Source organism: Emys orbicularis, chromosome 3 (assembly GCF_028017835.1).
Source record: "Emys orbicularis isolate rEmyOrb1 chromosome 3, rEmyOrb1.hap1, whole genome shotgun sequence".
NCBI lineage: Eukaryota > Metazoa > Chordata > Testudines > Emydidae > Emys > Emys orbicularis.
Genome location: NC_088685.1, coordinates 178,339,480 through 178,357,915, shown reverse-complemented (window position 1 = coordinate 178,357,915; position 18,436 = coordinate 178,339,480). Strand labels below are relative to the sequence as shown.

The 18,436-nt window shown below is 39.2% G+C and overlaps 1 protein-coding gene across 1 annotated transcript in view; it reads left to right on the top strand.

Annotated features, from left to right (window-relative positions):
- The window catches only part of LRPPRC (leucine rich pentatricopeptide repeat containing), a 170,492-nt gene extending 165,408 nt beyond the window's left edge, over positions 1–5,084 (top strand). The window contains exons 37-38 of the mRNA XM_065401034.1: positions 2,945–3,087; positions 4,937–5,084. Coding sequence (XP_065257106.1) covers positions 2,945–3,087; positions 4,937–5,005 — 212 coding nt within the window. The 3' untranslated portion in view covers positions 5,006–5,084. The remainder of the gene's footprint in view (positions 1–2,944; positions 3,088–4,936) is intronic.
- The last annotated feature ends 13,352 nt before the right edge of the window (positions 5,085–18,436 follow it).

Here is an 18,436-nt window from a genome sequence, read left to right as displayed (position 1 = left end):
TGGGAGTTTAGGGGTGAGGGGAAGGGAGAAGTGTGGGTGCACATGCCCTCTCCCCAAATACATATAAATGTATATGTTAAGGGCTATTATAAAGAGGACAGTGATCATTCATTTCAGCTGGAAGACTGTCTTTGCAAATACAAGGACTAGAAACATGACTTTAAAAAAAAAAAAAATGAAAGCTTAGATTCTTCACATTTGTGCAGCAACCTTAAAAAAATAGCAATAGTTTAGCCAGTTTTGCAGTCACATAATTTTGTTATAAATGAGGTCGTCTTCTAAGCTAACACAGAATTACCTACAAAAGCCAGGGGAGGGTCTCTTGGCATGAATATGGCAGCTAAATCTCACTTCTAAATGTTCAAAGATTTTTTTAATAGATAAGTCACGTCCAGTTGGTGCGTTCTTACAAGTAATCTAGAAGATCTGAATTCTTTGTCCTACTAAATGTCCTTTTTTGATTGTCTGGGTCTCTCCCTTTCTTTTTAGGGACCCTTTTCACAAATCATTCTACAGAAGGTGGTTCAATCTTTGCTGAATTTGACCTTATATTATTGACAGCCTCTAGTCTTCCCTGAATCCGAATTGCTCATCCATCTGTAGGCAGCCTTGTGAAATTCTATTCATCCAGAGTAATTGTTTGTTGGGCAAATAAAATATCATTAGTTTTCTGTTACTGTCAGTCATCATGATAAATTGTAGGCAAGTCAATTTTGTACTAAGGCGAATACTTTCCTGAGAGTTTTGCAAGCTTGTGGTAGGAACACAGGCCACCTCTTCCCACAGAGGAATTATTTTCTATTCTAAAAGGAAAGTGAGGATTGACTATTGCAGACATCTCCAACTATGAACACGTAAGGAGGCGTTCACTTTTGTTCTTATCTGAAATGTTATCCTCCTGTGGGACTGGATTCTTGCATGTGGCAAAAAAATTCCTTCAAACTGCTTTTCTTTCAAGAATGGAGAATTATCAAGTGAAATCTCAGTTGTGTGGTCCATTGAACATAATCCAGGTGTTAGATCTTTCTCATTTTTGTTTTTCATACAATAGATACTTCCCATTTAAAGAAATGGGAAGTTAACAATTCTGTTATACTTTCATTAAACCGTCACATTGTGCAGGTTCTGTAGCCTCCCACATTGAAAAAGAAGTTCACCCACTCACCAGGTGTGAGTGGGAAGCTTTTCCCTGGTGAATTGTAGGGTCTAAACTATCAGATTCTACAGAATTTAAGCTTTCTTTTTTTAAAAAAATGAAGTTTGTAACGTTTATGATTTTTAAGATAACTTCCAAAGATGAACAAAATATTAACCAATACAACAAGGTCTTCCTAAGCCTACAGAAAGGCCAACTCCAGTTCTTCTGCTGCTGCTGTGTTCGCCAACCAGCAGCAAAATTAACATAACAGGACAGTTTTACTGCTGTTAGAACCTTGTTGGCAGCAGCAGAACTGTCAAGGATCATTTCAGCTTCATGCTGCCTGGGGAAAGCTTTGGATAGTAGCAAAGTTAATCATGGTCAGGAGGAAGGGGGGTGGACCCAAAGGTGTAGGCTGCGGGAGGAACAAATGAGCAGAGACTACTTTCTTTCTGCTTCTACTTCTATTTTGGAAGGAAGAGAAATAAAGCTATTTCCTTCCAGTAGCAAGCGGTGAGAGGAGTTTCATGTATGTGAGAAATCTATTAGCTAGAGGCTGATACAGATGATGAGCCATGTATTCTATATCTAGAGAAACATTGGCAATCTCCAAAACAATTAAGCTTTAAATCAGTCTCTCTTTCTTAAAGGTTAATATCTCAAGAAGAGATTTGCTCCTGGTTGGTAAGATGGAATGGACCTAGTTTGAAACATTAAAAGGAAAAACCTATTTGGGAAAAAATATAGAGAAATGTATTGGGGATATTCTGGAATGGGAGTGTTCCAGCAGGTTTTCTAAAAGGTTCTGTGTTCTCCTTTCACTAGCACAACATATAGTGTGTGTTGGTGTATCATTCCCCTCTAATGACTGGCCCACAGAAGAAAAGCATTCTGCTGCTATGGTGACAGCTAATGGAGAGTCTCCTTTAGTTAGAGCTGTAGAGGCTTGTATCTTTGGAGCTGAAGATCCTGGAGTTTATCCCTCATTGCAGATGTACAGTTTTAACATCTGGATGTGATGTGATGCCCATGTGAATACAGATTTGTTGTGCATTTTGTGTAAAAGGGATTTCCAAGTAGGTAACTTTCAAAGTGAGCAACAAGCTCAGCACAGAGTTTTGGATCATGCCATGATTATTTGAAAGGGAAAATGAGTCTGCAGTTCACAGACCTAGGATTCACTGATCTGAACTGCAATACAGTTGGTCTCTATCATTCACTCCAATAAGCGGCCATTGGCTCTATGGCTACATCTATGCTATGAGGTAGGGGTATAATTGCCAGCTTGTGTAAACATGCACTAGCTGTCCTCAAGCTAGCATGCTAAACATAGTGTAGCCGAGATAGCATGAGCAGTGGCGGCATGCGCTAGCTGTACTGAGTACGCACCCACAGGGTTCAGGTGGGTTTGTAAGTGGGATGGCCGTATTACTCTGGCTACACTACTATTTTTAGCATGCCAGCTCGAGAAGAGCTAGCATGGGTATGCCTACCCAAGCTGGGAATCGCACCCTTTAGCTTATAGTGTAGACGTAACCTAAACATCTCAAGCCTTAGAATGTTTTCCTTCTCAATGTGCAGCTCCTATCTCTGTCTAGCAAACGCCAAAGGAATCTGTCATCCAGCCTCATTGCAAAAGAGAAAAGAAAATTGCTTTGTGGACTGGATTTGTTTTTTTATCAGTATTGTGATGGTCGAATTGGCCTTAAGAGATAAAGGAAACTAGAAGTCTATTTGTCATGAAGTGTACAGCTGAAGAGAAACTGTTAACAGACATCTGCTGTAACTTTTATTTTTTTCCCTTAGCATTAGACAACGACGTTGTTTCTGCAAAAACTCTGTTTGAGAAAATGAAGGCCGAGAATATTCACACAGATGAGCTATTTCTAAAACGTTTGGCAATTCTGCTGAAGAATGCAGGAGAGCCTGTCCCGTTCACTGAACCCCCTGTGAGTGTTTTTTCTGATTAAAAAGAAATAGCTCTGCAGACTTGTATATGTTCCATGGTAATAAAAGAAGTTGCCTACTTAACTACATCGGGATTATATGTCCATGGAGAACCCTCAAAGGAATCAGTGTATGAAGTGCTGAGTTTTGTAGGTACAGTATTAATCTTGCGTTGGGTTTGATTGATGGGAGAAGAGAACCTTCTGAGGCTTTTTGTATTTAAAGTACAGGATCCTTATCGGCACTCATCTACAAGTGAGTGTTTATCAAATATCCTTGGGGCATTTACCTCAGTGTTTCAAGTTAAAATGATTTTTAGAATGTGTATTGTAATAACAATTAAAGGATTTTAGTGTCTGGTAATTGCTTGTTTTATTTCTAATGTACGTTATTTTAAATTGCAATAATACGATGGGATTTTAAAGCTGTAGAATTAATTTTCCCATTGTAGCTTGACTCTTACTGGCTTTACTAATAAAAAATACATAGCTTTGCCCCTTTATAAATGCCCCTTTCCTGAGAGCAACAGATGCATGAAACTGTTTTGGGGAGAGTGAAAATATGTTTCCTCCAGTGCATTCGTTTGGCGTAGAGTCTACAGCAGGGGTGGGGAACCTTTTTTCTATCACGGGCCATTGACCCACAGTAAAAACCACACACAGCCCCGCGGGAGGGGGATGCCGAGGCTGGGGTTCCCACCCACAGCAGGGCAAGCTGGCACTCGTGTTTCCAGCCCTGCGGGTAGGGGGCGAGTCTTGGGGCTTCCTGCCCACAGCGGGGCGAGCCAGCGCTTGTGGCTCCAACCCCACGGGAGGGGAGCGCCAAAGTCCGGGGCTTGCCACCTGAGGTGAGGCAAACCAGTGCTTGCGGCTCCAGCCCCGTAGGGGGGCACCCAGGCTCAGGGCTTCCGGCCCACAGTGTCGAGACTTACTGTGGGCTGAATAAAATTAAGCAATGGGCTGGATCCGGCCCGCTGGCTGTAGGTTCCCCACCCGTGGTCTACAAATACCAGGGTCTGAAGAGTTAAGATGCTTTCCTTCCCTTGATCTATACTTCTTATAGTTCATATTTTTTATTAGTTGCTGTTTCCAGCCATTTTGATTTTTTAAATCAATTTTTTCTGCCTTTTTTCTAAGCCTTTGTTGCATATAATTTCTCTGTATGTTTTTCTTTACAGTACGTAGTAATAAGAAACTGTTCTCTCCTTCCTTTTTCAGTTTTGTAAACTGGATTAAGGGCTAAATGCTGCCTCGAGATACTTGCACTAAACTGCCCTAGAGGTTCAAAGGAAGATGTGCATTTTCTAGGAGCCGTTTTACGCAGCTTACTGTAGTTTAAACCTCATTTGGGGTTCTTTAGTTTAATTTTAACACATGATATCACTTAATACCTTTTTTAACCTCCCTACTAGCAGTGAAGATGGGTTTTTTTCCCCCCCTAAGCTAGTGGAATTCCTACTTCAATGTTCTAATGTTCCTCCACTCCATTTTCTTATTTCTTTTCTTATTTAATATGACTTGATGCTTCTGAGATGCTTCCTTTATTTTATTTATTTATTCTCAAACACACAATTGCTGATTGAGGTTGAGAAATATTTTGATTTTTATATAAGTGAAAATTTTTGATGGTATTTTCTTAAGCATTTCATGCAAAATTTTCCTTTTCTCTTTTACTCAACATAAGTATTTTTCTTAAATTATTCTATAAACCTTGACATAGGATAACTAGTGCATAGCATATAACAATAAATGGATTTGGCTTTTCGCAGAAAGTGTGGAGTTTTATTCACAATTAGTAACTTTCAGTGCAAGAATATTGATTTTTTTTTTTCTCCCTCTCCTCTATTTATAGGAGTCCTTCTATTTCTACGCAGATAAATTGAGGCAAAAAAGGCAAGAAATCTCATCACATGATGTATAAATATTTTCATGCTTTGGTTGTTTGTGACTATGAAAGATGTTGAATGTATTTAATATTGTTAGAAAAAATAAAACAAAATTGAATATGTAATTACTTCAGTGTAATATAATTTACTCAAACAAAGTATGTGTTTTAAACCTGGCCTTCAGTGACTAAACTGTAACTGAGACATGCATTTATTAGTAGAAATACTGTTTACTCCTGTAGAGCTGCTGACTCGACAATAGAACAGTCACTTATCGCTGTCATTTTTTTATATTTGACCTGGTGAAAGCTGACTACACTCTGGCTCCTGGTTCCACTGAAGTTTACTGTAAATACCCTATATGTAACTCACTTTTCAGTATGGCTCTCCTCCAAAGCCCAGGGAAATCAGTGAGCCTTTCCATTGACTTCAGTGAGCTTTGGATCAGGCTTAAAAACAGCAACTTCCATGGCTCTTAAGAACCACCAGCTAGTAGCTGGGACTGCTTTTGAGGGAAATTGTCATTCTAATGTCCACTGCAGTGTGAAGCTGTACATCAAAGTTCACAAATATATTCTTGTTAGTAAATATACACTCTCTACATTTGTGGAAAGGTAGAAGCTGCTTGGTAATACTTACCTATAACTGCTCTATGCTGCCTTTCCCTTCCTTTGCTGGGTCTCTGGACAAGGTTCTGTGATTTGTTTGTTTGTTTTTTGTTTTTTTTTAAGTCAACTTTCTTTTCAGTTAATTTGTACCTATTGTGTAGATCAAATAAAATTGCACACATTTCAGTTTTGTTTCTCCTTAAGTATGTTCTGCATGCCTTAAATGTTCCTCCTCTTGCTAACCGCTTGGGTTGTAGAGGTAAAAGTGGGGTCAATATTTCTACCTCTTACACTGGTGAATGAGTCATGTTGTGCTGCAAGCCATTTCATAACTACATGTTGCCACTGCTACTAGTCCGCTTAATTCCATGCTGTGTGAAAATCAAGGACAGGGATATCTAATATAGCAATGGAGGGGAGTGGCCGTCACTTCCAGTGCAAAGGCAGCATTGGTAACTTGCCAGAAGACTGAGGTCTGTGTTTTATTTGCATAAGTATTTGTAGCAATTTGCATATCCAAATCTCATGGTTAACAATGCAAAGTCCCAAGATGTTGAAGATAAGCATTGTGCTGTTAGCTACTAAAGGGAAAGAAGGCATAGAGAATAAAACATACCTTTTACCATTGTGAATAAGCTAAGAAAAACCAAACATTCCTGCCTGTGAGTAGTCCGTACTGCACAGAGTGTGTCTGTGAACAGAATGGAATCGCTCTCAATGGATGACTGATGGCATAAGGGTGAATCTTTTTTATTTTCCAAATATCACTAGCAAATGCACTTCAGATAGAAAACAATACTGGTGTAAAGTAAAATACATAGTGGCCTCCATATGGCCTCAGAGTTAAGGCCTGGAACTGAGAGGCTTGACATACAGGCTGCCACTGACTTACTGAGAAATCTTAGACAAGTCACTAAACCCGCCCTAGTGCCTTGGTTCTCAATTGGGCGTGATGAAGATTACACCTCTCTGAGGAAAGAGAGGATAGTATAAAGCTGAATTCATAGTTAAACATTTTGGGATCTTTGGCTGGAAGGTGCTATAGAAATGCAAGAAGAAAAAGACAATGCAAAACTACATGTATGATGGTCCTTATCCCAAGCAGTCTTTAAAAATATAGAAGAATTATGCCATTGTTTTAAATACCCATATCGAGTTAACAAAGCACATTTCCTAACAAATAGAATTAGAGCTTCAATCTTGAAGTTGGAGTGAGATCTATTTAACCTTTGTCCATAAATATTGTAAAATGCAGATTTCCAGCGCAAGGTTTATTCGTACCATTAAAAATAATCAAGTAATAAATGAACAATCTCTCTCTGTGACTGTTAGAGAGATATAACATGATAACATCTTGCACCAAGGTTGTGCATAGCATCAGCTGATGGGGTGAGGCTACTATCGGGTAACGGCCATTTAAAATACAGACACCATTGTGCCAATGGATGAAACTGAATGTTAGATGCATTAGATTCCCCCCCATGGTGTTACTATAGGGCACATGATGATTCTAATTATCTGAAGTACGAACCTTAGACAATTAAAAACTAGTAGTAATTTATGTACACCAGTATGCTCTGGAGCAGTACAAAGCACTCAGTGCATATGGGCCCATTAAGCTGTGCTTACAGCTGCTTTACATTGCCAGAGCAGTGTAAAACCACAGTGTACACACCCCAGTTCACCTCTACATCTTGTCCTCCAAATTCCCCATTTCTTGCACATCCCCCTGTATGTGGCATGCACCAATCCCCCTCCACATGCATAGGCTTCCCTCTTCTTGAGTAGATCTGGTGCAACAGGTCTGCTCTGGGAGACCATACAGATTTGGTATTAAAGGTTTACTTTACAGCAGAGGATGATGCAATTCAAAATTGACTGCCATCTCCCGTTGATCTCAGTGGGATCAAGACCTACACTATCTTCATTTTAAGATGCCCTTTTTCAAAAGGGCACTGCCTCTGATTATTTCCAGTGAAAATGAGGCCAGCACCCATCTGTGTTAAAGAGCAACCTGTGGCCTCAGTCCTACTGAGAACAAATGAGAGATGGTCATCTCAAAATGGCCACCTAACTGTGGGCGAAGTATGATCTCAGTCTTATTGATGATAAAGGAGAGGCAGTCATTTTGAAAGAGGGCAATTCTATGTGGAATTTTCTCAAGTACAATATTGATCAGTCTCACTGAAGAAGAAACTTACGTGAAAAATAATGGGAAAGTGAACATTAATCATAAAAAATTGCTTAAATGTAGCTTATGGAAAAGGTTTTGGTGAGTTCTAACTTTAAGAGAACTTGGAAGCGTCTGCATTAATATTTAGATTATTCAGGAGAAAAATCTGACATTGAAATTTTGTAAAGGATATATTTTTAATTAATTTTAACTCAAACTAATCAATTTAATTGTAAACTCCCAGAAAATCCATCCTATACTCAAAGCATAAATTGGGGAAGGATAAGCTGTAATGCATTATATAATTTTGGGGGAGAATAACATGCATTCTTCATGCACAAAATGGGTGAATATGTGCTTCAAGTGCAAACTGAACTTGGTTTCATTGTGGAAATGGTACTTCCATAGTTAATTTTCTTTGTTTATACTTTGAATTTACTGATGAAAGAATACTATATTGGGAAAGCTAAGATGATGAATGTGATTAAAATAAGCATTGTGTTATACCTGGCAAGATTAATATGTTTATTGCGTGGGCAGTGTGGATTTATGATATCCTTAATTATTCATTTCCTAGATTTTAAGTGCAAAGTAATATGATAGGGAAGTATATTTTTTGCAGAATTAGCTGGTTTTCTTTTTAACCAAGTTTTTTTTTATTTAGGGATTCTGCAAGTAATTGTATAGTCTTTTAAGGACACTTGTGTTATTTGGATGGGGAGGGGATAGATTCTGGCAACCAGATTGTGATGGATGTAGAGGACCTCATGTTGGAAACAGACAGAATATACAGTTCAATATACCAGACCCAGTTAGTTCTAAGTATCTGGCAGCTAGTGCTTGTGTATCATCAAGATAACTGCATTAATAGCTGAAATTTCAATCACAGCTCAATGGTTGAGTGCCTATCTGCAAGCAAGACTAAGTATTTAGTTTATCTCATTTTAAAATGGAGACATTTCTCATTTCTAAAGCTACAGCTACAGTAAATGTATGTCAGTATAATATCAACATAATTGAAGACTCGGTCTGCTAGTTTGCAACCCTTTCTGTAATGCCACAGCTCTTATTTTAGAGGTCATCTTACAGATCTTCCTCAATTTCATAGTTTTGTGTTCCAGCAAGTGAAGTCAAAACAGCATAAGTGAGGGATAGGCCTGTACATTTTGAAGTCTGGGCCACCATTTGAAGTAAATTGAACACACCCACAGAGCAAGCTGCTACACACCCAGCTGCTGGAGCTGATGGGGAAAGTGACAGTGATGTTCATCTGCAGATAGGGATGGTGGAACCCACATTTGGCTGACAGGTCCCAGATCCTGCCTGGAATTGGACCCTCAATCAATCTGGTAGTTTAAGTCTCATGGAATGGTAAGAGTCCCTTTAATTCTCTGTTCCACTGAACCAATTTTCTTTCAGCAGGGGGCTTAGAACATCTCATTAGGTAGGGTTTAGATTTAACTGGTACTAATTCTGTATTTGTATGTACAGGTCAAACATTCCCATGACTTGATAGGATCACTTGGGTCGCTGTACATTGTAACATACCATTCTCTGTTTTACGATCACAACTGGAGATGGCCGGACTATGGGCCATCTGTTACCAAAGCATATAGTTTAATGTACTCAAAGTGAGAGGTCCTCCAGCTCTGAAACTGTCTGCATTTGGGGTGGCTGCAGATTGGTACAGCCCAATCAGCCCATGACTGGTGGTGAGCCAATTCAACACTTGAGAGAGCCACCGCTTGAGCGTGAGGGGAGAAAACAGTATTAGGATGTTTGTGGCATCAGTACCAGGTAGGTAGACCGAGGCCTATGTTGCTCAGTCAGGGTGAGGTGGGCAGGGGGCTCTAGATCCTCTTGAGCCACAGTAGCCCATTGCAGAACCTGGAGGCCTGAAAAGAGGGATAATTAAGAACAGGCAGGCCCAGGCCCACTGCCTCGGATTGTTACGAAATTTTGGTTTTCCTTCCAAGTAAACGTAGTGGGTGCAATTAAGTAATTATTACTCAGAGGAATTTCATGTTTTTCTATCTGGTGTGGATGTGATCTTCTCAATCCAAATCAGTGTTGTGCTCGAAAGGTTCAGCTTTCCTACAGTATGCATGAAATTACAAAGCAGTTCATCTTTGTGTTGGTTTTATGTATATATGCCTAAGAAACAACCATTTGATGCATAAAGAAATACAATTTAGAAAATTTAAATTTCTTTGCTAAATATGTGGGCAGTTTCATTAGTTTTGTATATTCAAAATGAAATACCTACAAAATGATGAAATACAGAATGGCAGCCTTGCAAACTTGTCAGGTTAATTTACCAGTCCAGACATAAAACTTACTCTGTCACACTGACCATAACATTTTACTTACCCATTCAAAATAGAAAAGAATATAACTTGCCTGAGGCGACTGGGTCACTAGAATTCTGCAGGATTTTAGTACAAGTACAATATACTGTAGGTGTCCATAGACCTCTTCTGCAGGGGCTCCATGGAAGACTGAGAAAAGACTGATATGAAAAGATCTGACATTGTTACTGTACAAAGCAAATTGTGAGTACATGTATCAATATGCATAATATTATACCTTGGCTGGAGTTGAGATGTCTGGTAGAAAAACTGCTGTCTGAGTAGAGGAGATGATTGACAGTGACCTTCCTTGCTCTAAACCACATACTCAGGGTATGTTTACACTACCCGCCGGATTGCGATAAATCCATCCCAAGTGCTCTCCCGTCGACTCCTGTACTCCACCGCCACGAGAGGCGCAGGCGGAGTCGACGGGGGAGCGGCAGCAGTCGACTCACCGTGGTGAAGACACCACGGTAAGTCGATCTAAGTATGTCGACTTCAGCTACGTTATTCACATAGCTGAAGTTGCGTAACTTAGATGGATTTCCCCTCCTCCCCCAGTGTAGACCAGGCCTTAGTGTGGTTAGTGTTTAAGCCTGCTGGCAAAAAGGTTTCCCTGTAGACTAAAACTTCTAGTTTGCATGTGTGTGGACCCAGGTGTGCTGTAGCTTCTGTCACCCTCTGAGACCTCTCTAGCTCGTATCTGGGGACACTCTTCAAAAGGAAGGCAGCCATCTTGACTTCATGTAAATTAACCATCTTAAGTTTTTGTCTCTAATCTTTAACACTTAATTTGGATGAAATATCCTGCTGCATTTCTGGAACTACTTAGTGTTTTGTTAATTTATTTTTGAGCTATTTGTATTTTTCTGCCTCACCCATCCTAAGCCCACCTCACACCCCTTCCAAACACATACTCAATATTTGCATCCTAGTGTTGCTGAGAAGCTTAAAAAGCAGCAACAAAATGTGACCCAAATCTTGCCTAAGCCTCTACAGCTGGGGAGTGTTCTCTGGCTGTAGAACTTGTGCTGTTCCCCTGAACAAGGAGAAGGGCAGAATTTGGTGGAGCAGGAGATAAATACCCCATGAACTGCCTGGAACTCTACTCTGTGACAGTTTCAGAGGGGCAGGTGTGGATGGGATGTATAGCTACTGCATTTTTCCTCTCTTCATCTCCCCATAAAGAGGGAGCATTAAGGCAGCAGTAGTAGCCAAGAGCGACTCTGCAGCCTGGGGAGGGAAGATTTTCCCACTTCTTTTCTAAACCAGCCCAGGGATATACACACGCAATGATTTTGCTCTAAATGTGTTGCTCGTACTGAGACTTCTCTTAAAACTGTCATGACCAATGGTGAGCCAGTGTATGCAAAAAAAGGGAAACAATGGGTGGTGGGGGAAGTTCTCAGATGATGGGCCTTGTGAGAGGAAGGAAGAGAAGGGGTTTCTCTGAACTCATCTTTCATGCAGGGGCTTCTCTTCCAACCCTCTGCAAACCAACCACCAGGAATCTGTGTGCAAAGTCCATTACAAAGTGACCCCTTCAGGATCCCTTAAGCTTCTGCTTAGCCTGTCAATAGTTTTTGATGTCAAAAACCACAATGCACCCTATCTTAGTGACCCCATTGAGATAATGGGGTGGTATCTGACTTTAAGAACTTCACACTTTGGTCTCATGTACAGTAAGAGAAGGTGCTGAGTTTCTCCATTAAGTATGGAAGTAAGGTCATTAAGAATTGAAGCTTGGTTTCTTCCACTCTTTGCTGTAAGTATCAAAAGCAGTGACGAGTAAATGTGTCTATACAGCAGTTAGTACAATAGGGCTCCACCTTGGCTGGTGCTGTTAAGTACAACTGTTAATTCAATGGTACTTATGTAGCCCCTATTACCGTAGCAACTGAGCAACTCTCAATCATTAATCTAGTCATCCTCCAAACAGCCCTGTGAATGAGGACAGTATTATTATTTACAGTATTATACTGTTTTACAGATGGGTAACTGCGGAACAGGGAGAGTAAGTGACTTGCCTAAGGTCACACAGGAAATCTGTTCCAGGCTCAGCCTCTCAGATCCTATTAGAACAACTCTAATAAAATACCTTATTATAGCTGCTTATCATGCTTTTGGTATTGCACATATTACAAAGCAGCTATAATAATAAGGTACAAGAAACATAACTAAGAATAGTTTTAAGGTCAGAAGCTGAGCTTGGAACACCCTTCAGCTGTGCTGTTGCATGATTTATGCAGGGAATTGCTGACATTTAACTTTCTTTTTCAAATTGTAGGGATAACAAAAATAATTTGTTTCCAAATATATTATTGAGAATGCACATACTCTGAAAAACTAGCCAATTTAGCCTAAAATAAATAGGGTTACCCTTAGTATCTGTGGTATTGCCTTACGATTCACGATGTGTACTATGGAAAATACCTTGAATACCTCAAATACCGAGGTTAGCTTAACTTTAAATCTTCAGCTATCTAAAGTAATTATCAATTTTTTTAAAATAGCATTTTTTTAAAAAATAGCACAATGGATACAGTAAAAACTCACAATATGATTAGAAATGTCTGCACACTGCACACTCTCTTATGAGCTGTACATCTGCAAGCTTTACTTACACGAGGTTTTTTCTTTCCTTTGTGATTTTATTGACCTAGCCTATACTGCAAATATTAAAATGTTCATAGCAAGATCACTAGTAATATTTCATGTTACACCTGATTAAATGTTACATACCATTGTCAAAAATTAACAGCTTTAGTTTAATAGTCAAATATACATTAAGATATTAGATGCATAAACATTAACTGGAGTTGTTCCTTTCCCTATATTTTTTAATGACAATCATACCCTTTGTGTCTATATTATAAATACTTCAGGGAGCACAGTATCTCATGCCTGGAAATGCAATGTCTGCATTTGTATGTCTTTCTAGCAGACACCAATAACATGATAAATTTGTCTACATTCAGCAAATGAAAACAAGGTTGAAAAACTGTGTTGTACTACTAGCTGCAGGGGGCATAAAAATTATGGTAATTTATAGCTTTACTATTGTTAGTCATGCACATTAATGTTTTCAGTGGTAATTTATCATGCTTCTGGCACTGAACATATTACAAAGCAGCAATAATGCACTCTTATAATATGGAAGCATTGATGAATTCCCTATGAAATGCACAAAGCTAAATATTCATTTATTCTATTTTCTAAAAGGACAAGTGTAAGCCATGTACATCCAAAACGTTTGACAGTATTGAGACCTATTTTAATCAGAAATGTGCTGTTCTCAATAAAGATAATACTTAGTCAAACTATCACAGCAAATGATTACAAGAAGGGGACGCTTTGTTCATTCTGAAGGCAGGGGAGCGGTTATAATATTCTGTGATTCAAAAGGCCACTGTCATTTTGCTCAGAATAAAACAAATGGTGTGAAATGTTGGCTTTTTTAATCATTCCAAGTCGCCTCAAATTCCCCTGCAGAGCTCAATCGGAGGCCTAGACTTAGGCCGGTATGGCTAGGAATTTAAGAAGTGTATTGCTTTTTGTATTTTATTATTATTAATTTATTATATTAAACATACATTATAAGAGAAACAATATGATTTTAATAAGCTCTTTTCTTTTCTCAGCAATGATCTGATTCCCTTGTGGTGATAACTACCATGCTTTTGCCCTCATGAATTATCCTCTCCTGAATCTGATTATTGTCTTGTGTAACAGACAAGCAATCCTATCGCTCTTAATTAGAACAGCAAATGCCCTGTGTTTCAAAGTTTCTTGTTTGTGAACTGCCTGTTATCTCTGGCTCTAGCCTGGTTGGCATGCTATTGGGCCTTAGAAGGCATTCCAAACAGCTGCTTACATTTTACATATTTCTATGGACTAGCTGATAACACAGTTAATGAAATGACTGCTTATTTTTAAGAGTACAGTATATTACTAAAAGTGATCATTTTAAGCTACAACAAGGAAACCTTAAGTGATTATTTTCAGGGTGGTAGCAGTGTTAGTCTGTATCAGCAAAAAGAACGAGGAGTACTTGTGGCACTACAAATGCTCCTCGTTCTTGTTAAGTGATTATGGTTTTAATGGCTCTCACTTTCTCTAGGTCATTGGTTTTGGCACCATGGCTTGCGTTGCTAGCTGGAAGATCCAACTTTAGACTAGGACACACTACATGATCTAGTCTCACCTCTGCTATATCACAGACCATTACTTGTGGACACCAGACCGGGATGCAGTATTCCAGCATCAGTCTTACCAGAGCTTTGTATAGAGCTAAAATCACATCCCAACTCCTCCTCACTGCTCTCTTGTTTATATAATCCATGCTGAGGCCGAACTGGTCACACAAAGGTGATATATTTTTGCTTCAGCGCTCTCCCAGATGAAGCATGGAATACTATTGATTTTTAGCTCAAACTATAAATAGCTTAGAAAACACTTTTCCCCCAAAACACAGTATACTATATGGAGATATACCCATCTCCTAGAACTGGAAGGGACCTTGAAAGGTCATTGAATCCAGCCCCTGCCTTCGCTAGCAGGACCAAGTACTGATTTTGCCCCGGATCCCTAAGTGGCCCCCTCAAGGATTGAACTCTCAACCCTGGGTTTAGCAGGCCAATGCTCAAACCACTGAGCTATCCCTCCCCCCAAGTATAGTGGAGATAAAATTGTGGAGAGCAAAAGTAGTGACTTGAGGAATGCTACAGACCATGTCCCAAAATGGCTGGCATGTAATGAGCATCCTGGATAATGCTGTCAGGCATTGGCCAGCCAAGGTAGCAACTGTCTTATCAGACAATGCTAGCACAGACATTAGAAAAGAGCGTAGCAAATAATTCATAGCGGGTAATTTGTTCAGTTAATTTAGCCTGTATCTATTTGTGAATTGCCATGGCTTTACAATTTTCGTGATTAAGTCTTCATCTGTGGATTGTTCATAAGCAAGTCATTGAGAGTCTTCTCTGCATAAAATTTGAGCTCTCTTGGTCATGTGGCATTGTTTCTGTTTCCTCATTGGAAGAGTATAACCCTTAGAGTCAGATTTCTGGTTTCTATTCTTATGTTGATTCCCTGAACATTCCTGCCAGTAAACTCATTCACAAGAAAATCTGTGGAAAGTGAAAGCACAAATGAGGCACAAAGGATGCTGAAGTGAATTAACTCTTATTCAAGCAAATATTCATGGAAAAATATTTAAGGTGCAAATCATGATGGTAGGAATGGCTTTGGTGAGATGAGATAAAAGCAGCTAAAGGTGCATAGGAGTAGGTGTGTGTTGGGGAAATCTTATATGCATATACATAGATACGTTTTTGGTAAAATCTATTAAAGTTCAATTTCTTGTCAGAAGGAGGAACAGAAAACTGAAATGTGCTATGAACATGCAAGTCAAATAACTTCAAGCTGAGCTGCAGCCCAAAGTAAATATGTAAGAGTTGTATTTATTGGTGAAATCCACAAAAATAAATAGCTTTGCTTTGTCGGCAACTACATTTAAGACTATGTTATGAAATATGGAGTCAAACTGCAATTTGAAAGAATCATACACAAACTATTAAGATGTAATAGAAATTTATGTGCATGCATGAAAGAAAGATACTGGAAAGGGTTATGGGATTTAAAAAAAAAAAAAAAACCTCAACCCACTGCTTAAATGAAAGCTACCAATGCTGTATGAACTGTTTATCTTTGGCTTTCAGGTAAAAAAACAAAACAAAAATACAGCATGTCACAGCCGCATGTGTTTTATTGTTTCTTGTCTACTGCAGTCTAAAGGAATCACTATGGCTGAAGCCTGAAAAGTTTGTGATCTCCAGTACAAGTGGCCTGATGAGCACCTTTAATTTTCTTTCTGTAGTGCACTGCATAAAGGCTGCCATCTGCAAGAAACTATTTTTCTTAATAAACTGAGAAATTGCTGGTTTTTAAAAAAAATTTTTTTACTGAGTTAGCACCATTAATATTTAAGCATTTTTCACAATGCATAAATATGGCATGGCATTTATTACAGACATTTATTAAAGCGACTGTCACCTTGAAATCAAATGACTTAAAAGTAGTTTGAGGGACTGTCTGCCCCAAGTCTGAAAATTGCTGAAAATCACACTTTCCTGTTTTTAAAAAATGTTTGTCTTCCCCATTTGCTATGTGAAAGATCCACAAAAACAGGGAAAACTGACTATACACAAAATGCTGTCAAATACACACAGTAAACAACAAAAAATATTCTTTCTTTCTTTCAGTGATAGTGATCTTAGATGGTGCTTGTAACAACACAGGAAAATTTCATAGAAGATATTTTTAAGTGTCACTTTAACAAAGCTTTCTTGCTTCTAGGCTTTGATATCTATTTTGTTTATAGTCCGTTATTGGTGCTCCATGTATTTTATGCCATACTTCTTGAAACTCTCTCACCCTGAGTTGTGCCTGAAATAGTGTGGTCTAAACTGAAACATGAAAGCAGTTTGCAATTAGCTCATCCACTGGCCAATTCCAGTGTCTGCAAAATGTCTCACTGGGAGCTCGGCAGCCACTTACATGTTATGTCATTTCAAACACTGTCAGTGATATGGAGATATTCAAAGCATGCGTTTAACAAGTGGGTGCTTTAATCAGGAAATACAAATTAATAAAAGGTGCTCTGGAACCACAGTTATGAGTGTTGTGAAAGAACCAGAATCGATTGGAGGGTGGGGGGAAGATAAACAAGCAAATCCTTTTGGAATAATAGCAATGTCCAATCTCTAGGTGCTGAAGTAGAAGCTGCCTTCACAAGTTTCAAAGCCGTGAATGAATTAAGAAGAGCCATTGTAGTCCAATATAGTGTATTACAAATTGGATCACAGCACTTGCACGGATGAAGATGCACATTCTCTGCTTATCCTAGATAGTTACTTGATGCAGTGGGAGATTTCATAGTAGACAGTCCTGCATTTAGAAATGCAGCTTGAGCATAATCTGCTCCCAGATTCACAGGCTGGATCTGACTCTGATATTCTACTCTACACATGTACGTGTATAACTCCCGATGAGGTCAGTGGAAATTTTGCTTATTGATCATTCTTGTAATTAAATTAGGAGGTACCTGAACACTATGGTGAGGAGGGCCATATAAGGAATTCTGTGCGTAGAGGAAGAACAGACTATCAGCTCTGAAATCCATTGCATGGATGTTGCCCTTGATCTACCTAAGCCAAATGTAATTTAGAAATTTATTCCCTCAGTTAATTTATAGTGAGTTTAATACCTTATAGAACAGGATGCAAGTTAATGTAAACATATATTCACTACCCCATGCAATGAAAGCCACCCTGGGTCCCATTATCCTTCCTATAATAAAACCTGCTGAATGGTGGTGAAAGACGGAATCTGCAGGAGGTTTCCCAATTGCTCATTAAAGCTAGTGGGGAAGTGAATGTTTGCCTCCCCTCTTCCTGCACTGTACAGGCCACAAGAGACACCCACAAACCCTGTGGATCCTGAGGGGCCAATGAAGGATGTCTGTAATAGAGGCTTTATGCCCCCATCAGATCCCTGCACAGAGGGGGCCTATAAGAAAAATAATTCTTTCTAGCTCTGTACTATCTTTCCACTTTGATCTCCGTAGGGCCAGGCTGTATGTCATCCACCCACCTTTTCCCCTGGCCTGTCCTTTCCCCTCTTCTCTGCACAGATTCAGGGGGTGGGATTGCTAGCAATGAAAGTTAAGTGCTGTCAGTCCAAGACTACTTTTTTTGGGGTGGGGAGGGGGGAATGCTGTAGTCTATAACAACGGTCACAGACTATTTCCCCCTTTTAGTATCTCCAGGCATTAAGGTCCCATTTCTGGAGGGAACAAAATTTGATCATATGTAATCCACTAATGTCATTGCAGTATATAGAATGTGAGCCTTTTTAATGTAAACATACACGCTGGCTACCTCCTGTGATAGCTCTCTTCCAACATTCCATAAGGCAGCTGTTCCTAGGCTCACAATTCGAGTCCCATTATGTATACATCTACCCTTGTCATAACACTACCTCTAAAACTCTCACACCGCTTGGTCCCCATACATACTGTTAGGAGGGTGGAATTTAAAATGAAAAAGACTGTTTAAATAATGTCAACAGCCTGCCTAATTTCACAAAAGGAAGGAAATTCAAAGTTAAGGCTATGGGTATATTCTTATCTAGATGCCTGAGGATTTTTGTTCATGACAATATGCCCCTAAAATTCAGAGCTGTCCCTTATTGTCTTTAATTTCTCCCATTGTCTCTCTCCTTTTTTTTATTAAACATCAAAGTGAATTCACAACAGAGAGTCAGCCTAGAATT